This window comes from Bidens hawaiensis, unplaced genomic scaffold (assembly GCF_021521415.1).
Source record: "Bidens hawaiensis isolate Kalapana, Puna unplaced genomic scaffold, B.hawaiensis_p1.1 tig00012058_1, whole genome shotgun sequence".
In the NCBI taxonomy this organism is placed as follows: Eukaryota; Viridiplantae; Streptophyta; class Magnoliopsida; order Asterales; family Asteraceae; genus Bidens; species Bidens hawaiensis.
In genome coordinates this window covers 688,629-697,618 of record NW_027491969.1, presented here as the reverse complement: position 1 = coordinate 697,618, position 8,990 = coordinate 688,629, and the positions used below count along the sequence as shown (strand labels likewise).

Here is an 8,990-nt window from a genome sequence, read left to right as displayed (position 1 = left end):
GATTCAGGTGAGTTCATGATACCCCTTTTTAATCTTTTTACGTTTTGGGCTAGCATACACACCGTATTACAATTTTACCCGATTTTACTTGTTACAACTATTTGGATGGTATTACATAGCCTCTTTTGTATATGTGGATTTATGAAAATATGTGTGATTTATATTTTATGCCTTAGGATATTTTAGACTCATTTATGGTCTTATATTCCTTAAGGTTATATATATTATTTATGGTCTAGGCTCGAGGATACTATTAGGCCTAGTATTAATTCCTAGATTATCCATTATTTATGGATTGAATGTGATGATATTGTTGGTTGGATGTTTGAATTGGATGTTTGTATGTGTGTATGTGAATGTGTATGTGATGGTAAACTGTGACCGGGTCAAATATATTACTTGGGGAGGACCCGAGGTGAGGAGGCCCGCATTGCATGTTTATGACCCGGCGGGTCAAATATATTACTTGGGGAAGACCCGGGGTGAGGAGGCCCGTAGCACGTGTTTGGTATGTTAAACCGCGACCGAGTCAAATATATTACTTGGAGATGACCTGGGGTGAGGAGGCTCGTGTTGCGTGATTTTGTTTTATTAAACTGTGATCGAGTCAAATATATTAGTTGGGGATGACTTGGGGTGAGGAGGCTCGTGTTGCGTGATTTTGTTTTATTAAACTGTGACCGAGTCAAATATATTACTTGGGGATCACCCGGGGTGAGGAGGCTCGTGTTGCATGATTTTAACGGTTTTGTTAAACCGTGGCTAGGTCAAATATATTACTCGGGGAAGACCCGAGGTGAGGAGGCCCGTGCTGCGTGAAAAAGATGTTTAATGTTTTATTTACTTATGATTTGGTTAAGAAAAACTATTTATGATTTTATGGACTCATGATTTTCCCATACATTCCATACTCATGGAATTTAAATTTTTAATGAATGTCGTTTATCAAAACTTGAACTCACTCAGCTCAAGCTGACTTTATGTGTATGTTAGATTGACTTTCAGGTTAAGAAGTGGATGTTACCGCTTGGACGTGCTGGATGCTACTCGGAAGGTTGAAGGCATTTCTGGTCGAGGAATTCAAATAAAACAAATATTTTATTTACATTTAATTTTGGACACCTGTACCCGTGTTTGGGATTTTTAATACTTAAACTTTTTCTGCTGTTATTTACTCTGAACTGGTTTTAAATACAAAGAATTGTTTGGTTTTAAATTTTTGTGAAATTGTGGATGTGATTACCAACTGTAGGATTCCCGGGATTCGGGTCTTACAGTCTTCAAATGAGTCACCACATCAGACTTAGCATGATCATTATATTTGTATCACTTATGTCACTACACTCATGAAAAGATACCATACAAAATGTCAATTTACTGATCAGAGATCCTTTAAGCCTATAATCCATGGGTTAGGAGTTTAAACAATATACTATCATTTCCCATAAGTTGGATTCAATCTCCACATAAAACATTTTAAGCTTCTTCAAAGCTTGGAACTGAATAGTATTATCATTTCTCTTATGCGTTCACCGAAAACTGTTTGCTTAGTCAAACATCATTTATGTGTCAAAAATTAGTTTCTTTGAGAAATTCATTTTGCATCTAATTTTGAAACACATTTTGTCATTTAAGCACATAAGACTCACAAACAGCAAACAAGTTTTGAGTGATCTTTCACTCCGAGCACATAATTATTCTATCGAGCATACTTGAAATTTATCATGTTATTGCGTGTGATCGATAGACTTTCTCAAATTTGTCATTTCAATGCATGTGGTCGTTGTACTTCGTAGAAGTTTCATTTTACTCGAGTAAAAGGCTTGTGCTCGAAATACATTGAGATGATTCCGGACACTGTCATTGTGCTCGAGCCACAGATATATGCTTGACAAACAAGAAAATGCTTTCAAGACATATTTCCATGCTCGAATATCAGATAAAAGTCATTTGTGCTCGAAATACTTGAAAATTTTCAAGTATGACTGTGTGTGCTCAAGGAGCAACAAACACAGTATCAAGCACAGATCCATGCTCGAAATACTTAAAACTACAAAATATATCCTGTAAGCTTATAATTAAGTACTAGAGACATGAATAACACAGACATATCAATTTTCATACACAACAACTAAACAAGCGTGTTTCAATCAATCAACATAGTCATTCAAGCAAATATCAAACATGCAACTTATCACAGTGAGCAACAAAAGATAATCAGTAAGCCCTCACCTAAGCACACATCATCAATCAAATTTTATCAACATTTATCATACCTAGGCATTTTAACAGAAAATGAAATCTGGTCTTATCTGAAGGTTTGGTGAACAGGTCAGCCAAATTATCAGATGTATCTACCCTTTTCATTTCTATTAAGCCATTTTCATTACAATCCTTAATAAAGTGATGCCTAATTTCAATGTGCTTAGTTTTAGAGTGTTGCACTGGATTCTTAACAATGAACATGGCAGTAGTGTTATCAATTAAGATAGGAATAAGTAAGAAATTTAGACCATAGTCCAGCAATTGATTCTGTATCCATAAAACCTGTGCACAGCATGCAGATGCAGCAATGTATTCTGCTTCAGCAGTTGTGATAGACACTGTAGTCTGCTTCTTGTATTGCCAAGACACCAACCTGTTTCCTAGAAACTGGCAGCCTCCTGAAGTTGATTTCCTACTCATGTTGCAACCATCATAGTCACTATCTATATAGGCTATCAAATCAAAAGATGGGTTCTTAGGGTACAAAATCCCCAAATATGGTTTTCCTTCAAGATATCTGAAAATCCTCTTCACTGCTAACATGTGGGAGACTTTTGGATTGGCTTGGAATCTTGCATAAACACACACAGCAAACATAATATCTGGCCTAGATGCTGTTAGATATATCAAAGATCCTATCATGGCCCTATACTCATGCTGGTCCACTGCCCCCCCCCCCTTTTCACCAGGTACCATCTTCTCATGTGTGGACACTGTCTTGTAATCCTGGCACTTGAACTTGTTGAGAATGTCTTGAACATATTTTGATTGATTAATGAAGATGCCATCTGCCTTCTGTTGTACTTGAAGTCCATGGAAGAAATTCATTTCCCCCTATTGAACTCATCTTGTATTTTGATTTCATCTCAAAGTCCTTACACATTTGTTCGTTTGTTGAACGAAAGATGATGTCATCAACATACACTTGCATAAGCAGGAGATCTTTCTTCCACCTCTTGTAAAATAGAATCTTGTCTATGGCTCCATGGTAGAATCCATTGTCCAACAGATGATTTGACAGATTATCATACCAAGCTCAAGGAGCTTGATGTAATCCATACAATGCTTTACTGAGCTTGTACACCTTGTTGGGATGGATTGGATCTTCAAATCCAGGTAGTTGTGCCACATAGATTTCTTCATCTATCTTTCCATTTAGAAATGCAGACTTTACATCCAATTGATAGACTTTCATGTTCATGGATGCTGCATATGCTGGAAAGATTCTGATGGCTTCTAGTCTTGCAACAGAAGCAAAAACTTCTTCAAAGTCCACTCCTTCTTCTTGTAAGCACCCTAGAGCCACCAGGCTTGCTTTGTTCTTAATAACAATCCCTCTTTCATCCTTCTTGTTTCTGAAAACCCACTTGGTTTGAATTGCATATTTTCCTCTGGGTTTGTCAACCAAATCCTAGACATGTAAGTCTTTGAACTGAGCCAACTCTTCCTGCATAACTTCCACCCAGCTGTTGTCTTTCAAAGCTTGATTTATGTTCTTTATCTCAACTTGGGACAGGAAACATGCATAAAGACATATGTTTTCTCTCTCAGAAGAACTTCTTGTCACTCTCTCATGCAAGTCCCCAATGATGTTCTCTGAAGGATGATTTCTTTCAACAGATGAAGTTTGAACAACTTGTTGTACTGGAACTTCTGATTCAAGATTTGTCATGTTCATCTCATCAGCTTCAGTTTCAGGTGTTTCTTCATTTTCAACTGTTACTTGAGATTGGTCATTTGCAGATGATGATGCTTCATTTGTTCCAATTTGTAGAGAATCAAACAGTGACTGAAACCTATCTTCAGCTCCTACTGTCTCTTCAGGTTGAACTTGTGGCTGACTCTGCACTGGCTCACTCTCTATGTCACTTGGTCCTCCATTTGATACTTCAACAGCAGCTTCTTGACCATTTGTCTCTACTTCATTAGCTCCTGGAATGCTTCTTTCAAAGGTGAATCTATTTTGTTCAGGAGCAACTAAAGACCACAGCTTGTCCAGATCAATTTGCTTTTGTTTTCCTTTCTCTTCAATGCTTGTTCTGTACATGCTGTCATCCTTGTCTTTATTGTAGATTTTAAATGATTTGATCATCTTTTCCAAGTCAAACAGCCATTTAGGTCCTTCCACATTGCTAAAATGATTTTCATTGAAGATTATGTCAGATGATTCAATGACCACCATGTGCTCCTTGACATAGACTCTGTAAGCCTTTGAATGAGAGGAATAGCCCACAAAGAAGCATTCCAAAGATTTTGATTGGAATTTGTTGAGATAATCCTTTGTGTTTAGTATTGAGCATCTACATCCAAAAGGCTTCAAGAACTTCACATAAGGTTTTCTTTTAAAGATTATCTCATATGTAGTCTTGTTCTGAGTCTTGTTCAATAGAACCCTGTTTTGCACATAGCAAGCAGCGTTAATAGCCTCTGCCTAGAAAGTAACTGGCAGATTAGCTTCAGCTATCATGGTCCTTCCAGCTTCAATCAATGTTCTGTTTCTTCTTTCTACAACACCCTTCTGCTCAGGAGTTTTTGGAGCACTGTATTGTTGAAAGATCCCTTTAGAAGTGCAGAATTCTTCCATAAGTCTATTCTTGAATTCAGTCCCATTGTCACTTCTAATCACTTTCACCTTCTTCTCAAGTTGATTCTCCATTTTCAACACATAAGTCTTGATTAGTTTTGGAGTTTCATCCTTGCTTCCCATGAAGAACACCCATGTATATCTTGAATGGTCATCAGTGATCACTAGACAGAATCTTTTCTTACCAATGCTTGGAACACTTACAAGACCAAAGAGATCTATGTGAAGTAGTTCCAATACCTCATCAATTGTGTTGATCAGTTTGCTTTTATGAGAGGATTTGTGTTGTTTTCCCTTGAGACATGATGAACATATTTCTTCCAATTTGAATTCTCTTGTAGGAAGACCCACAACATGTTCACCTTTTACTAGCTTGTTCATGTTCTTCAGATTGACATGACACATCTTCCTATGCCACAATTTTGATTCATTTTCAGTGGCTTTGGAAAAAAAACATGAACCACCTCTTGATATTGTAGTATTCATTCTTAGTTCATAGAGGTTGCCATTTCTTGGAGCCATCATCATGATCATTTCTGGTGGAATGACAAATTCTGGCTTTAGAATCAGGCAATGCTCATCATTGAAGGCAACTTTGTAACCTTTGTCACAGACTTGAGAAATGCTTACCAAGTTATATTGTAGTCCTTCAACATGCATCACATTCTCAAAGGTTACTTTGCCATTGGTGAGAGTGCCTCCTCCTATAATGTTTCCTCCATTCTCAACACTCCCAAAGGCAACTGGTCCTTCATATTTTCTTTCATAATTGATAAGAGCTTACTTATCACAGGTCATGTGCCTGGAACAACCACTGTCCATATACCATATATCATGCAATTCATGGACTGTTCCTGCACAAACATACACAAAAGGATCAGTTACATTCTGAGTCAGAAACTGCATCAGTTTGCAAATCAGAGTCATTTTGAGTCTCTTCAGGAGTTGGAAGTGGATCTTCATAGACTACTTCACATTCAGCATCTGAGTCTGAGTCTACCACAACTGGTGACTTGATGCTATTCTCAATTTGCTCAATCAAACAGTCTTTCCATTCATTCATCTCCTTCTTAGACTTCCACTGATAACCTCTAGGTTCAAATCCTTGTTTTAACAAGAACTTTTCATCACCATTAAGAAAACCAGGTCTCAGCTTTGGTTTCTCTTTCTTATCAGACCTTTTGCTCTTCACAGTTTTATTTGAAACCTGTTCACTTTCCTGAATTTTTAGAATAGTCTTTAGCCTCCTTTCTAGGATCAGCTTTTGTTCTTCACAGTCAGAGGAACTTCTTTCTCCATTTAAGTACTTCTCATACATTTCTTTATAACTCTTCATGTCAAATCCACTCACAACATCAGGAATTTCAAATGTATTTTCAACAATCCAACAAGAATCAGTGTGATGTCCGTAGGCATCACACTTCTTACACCAAACTTTTGCAAAACTCCCCATGTCTTCAAATCCTTGATTCTATCGCTTGGCTTTGGGAAGTCAAAACCTAGAGAGGTTTTTGGGTACAAAGAATTGGTGAAGTCCATATTGATAGGCTTGCTGATGTCAGGTATCTGTGGATACTTTTCATTCACAAAAACTATCTTCTTCAACCTAGATGGAGTTCTTGAAGAGCTTTACTCTTGCTTTGTTGAATATCTTTTCATGGGCACATAATCAACATCTCCAATGTCAAAGAGTTCATGATTTGAAAATACTGGATAGATTGGAGGATGGGTTTGATCATATGAAGATTTTCTTGAAGTATCAGTGTTCTTTTTGATCTCTGATCTGTGACAAATGTCAAACACTTTATGTTCTCTTCTCATCTTTTCAAAGTTCTTTTTCATCTTGGGGGTTATCTTTGGCAACTTTGAAATTTTGGTATCATCTCTTTTGTTTGTATTCTTCTTCCTTTGCTTGCCTTTTGAAGATTTGTCACTGTTGCAGCTGCATGTGCTCCCTTCACTAGAGTATTCACTCCATCACTTCTTTTGTTCAACCTTCTTCACTTCCTTCACATCAGTCTTCTCAGGCTCATTCATTACAAACTCTCCATCTTTGCTTACTGTCAGGTTCTCAAATTGTTTCACAAAATCAGGTTTATCCTCAAAGACATTCTTTAATTGCTTCAAGTATTCATTCCTACTTTTCTTATCAACCTTCAGTGGATATTTGTCACAAAAAGGTGGTGGCACCTTCTTATATTTCTCTTCTTCAGTCATCTTATCCACATACCCAACAATGTTACCGGTTGACACCAAATTCTTTAAGAAATCCATTTGTATTAACAACTCCTCATTCTTGAGTTTCTCATCAGCATACTACTTCTTTAATCCATAAATCTAAACACTCATTCTGGATTAAGTCATGTAGGCTTGCATACAGTCTTCTTCAAGACTCTTGATTTGATTTCCATATGTGCCCTCACTTGACTCAAATGCATTCAGAATGGCCTCTTTTCTTCCACATTCCGTTTTCCACTTTCCAATCTCCTGATTTAATTCCTCAATGGCTAATATGAGATCAGAAATAGAGATTTCAGAATATACCTTAGAACCAGAGGATTCTCCTTTGTCTTGCACCTTGCCATAAAAGCAACATTTGCTTTTTCCATTTTTGCGGCATGGTTACTCCAATCAAATTCCCCATCTTGTACTCCCCTAGTAATAGCAACATTCCCCTGGTCTCTTGCTTGATTCATCACATTGGTATTTCCTCTGTTTTGGTTGTTCTGAATCTGCAACTGATTGTTTCTTTGAGGCTGAATCCGTTGTTGCTGGGGTCTGTTCTGACTTTGATAAGGATTTTGATTGACTTTCTGATTTCTTTGTTGAGATCCCTGGTAGTTTTGGTGTTGATGTTGATAGAACTGGTTTTGATTGACTTGATTCCCAAACTGCTTGGGCTGATTACATTCTCTAGCAAAATGTTCTGATAGTTGGAAGTTGTAACATATTGCCTTTGACTTGTCAAACCCTATTCGGTCATTTGGCCCAGAAAAAGATGATCTCCTAGTTCGGTTATACAATCTCTTGCTTCTGACAGCCAACATTGCAGCCTGCCATTTAATGTCCATGTCCTCCAGTTCATCTGCATCAATCTGTTCCAAATCTTCCTGCGCTACAATTGTGTGAATGATGTCCATGTCCTCCAGTTCATCTGCATTTAATGTCCATGTCCTCCAGTTCATCTGCATCAATCTGTTCCAGATTCAGAAGGCTCTTCAACAATAGGCTGTTGCTGACTCTTGACAGAGAGATTTCCCATTGGTGCTACTAGAGCATTAGTCATTGGAAACTAGGCTTCTCTTCTCTTATCATATGATTTTCTATCATTTCATGTTCAGCTGCCTTCAGAAATGCAATCACATCATCTGGTTTGAAGCTAGGAAAGCTGGCTTTCTCTTTGATGAACTTACTTGCAGGTATACCACTCTCCAGACAATGAAGACAACAATTTCTTGTTCAGTTCAAAATCAGAAATCAGTAAATTTGTTGTTCTGATTTCATTCACTATGGTCATAAACCTCTGCAATACTGATTTCAGTCGTTCGCCTTCCTTGAACTTGAAACGGTCAAGTTGCTGCTTCTGCCTATCTTTCTTGATGTCTCGTAACTCAGTGTTTTCTTCAAACATGTCAATAACAGCATCATACATCTCCTTAGTTGTTTTGTGATGATTGACACTGGTCAAAATTTCCCAAGAAAGACCAAGTTTTAGCATAGACAATGCCTTATTATCCCTTTTCTTCATTTTGAGTTCTATTGTGGCATTGTTGCCAGCTGTAGTGGATGGAACATATTGTCCTTCTCGAATAGAAGTCCAAAGTTCAGGGTCGTTGTAGTTCACAGCAGCTTTAAACAGCACCTTCCATTTAATGAAGTTTTCATGACCTAAAAGTCTTGGAATCTTGTTGATTGAGGCTTCTTGATCATCCATCTTGTTCAGATCTGATATTTATAGACAAAAAAAACCTTGTAAAGCTTCAAGCTTTATCCCAAACCTTCAGTCCCATTGGCTTCAGCGAGCTACTCAAGTTCTGATACCACTTGTTAGGACCGGGAATCTGTTACGACCCCAGGTAGGTCGAAAAGAGCACATAGATCCAATATCCAAAGGCCTATCGAATATCTCGGCGAAATCAGG

General features: G+C 37.6%; 1 protein-coding gene across 1 annotated transcript; it reads right to left on the bottom strand.

The window, feature by feature from the left end:
* Window positions 1-8,258: 8,258 nt before the first annotated feature.
* On the bottom strand, window positions 8,259-8,783 carry LOC143539830 (uncharacterized). The gene has a single exon (XM_077033031.1). The coding sequence runs from the start codon at window positions 8,781-8,783 to the stop codon at window positions 8,259-8,261; it is 525 nt and encodes a 174-aa protein (XP_076889146.1).
* Between the last annotated feature and the right edge of the window lie 207 nt (window positions 8,784-8,990).

Coding starts and splice junctions, on each gene's coding strand:
- LOC143539830 (XM_077033031.1), bottom strand. CDS start 8,783: ATGGATGATCAAGAAGCCTCAATCAACAAGATTCCAAGACTTTTAGGT.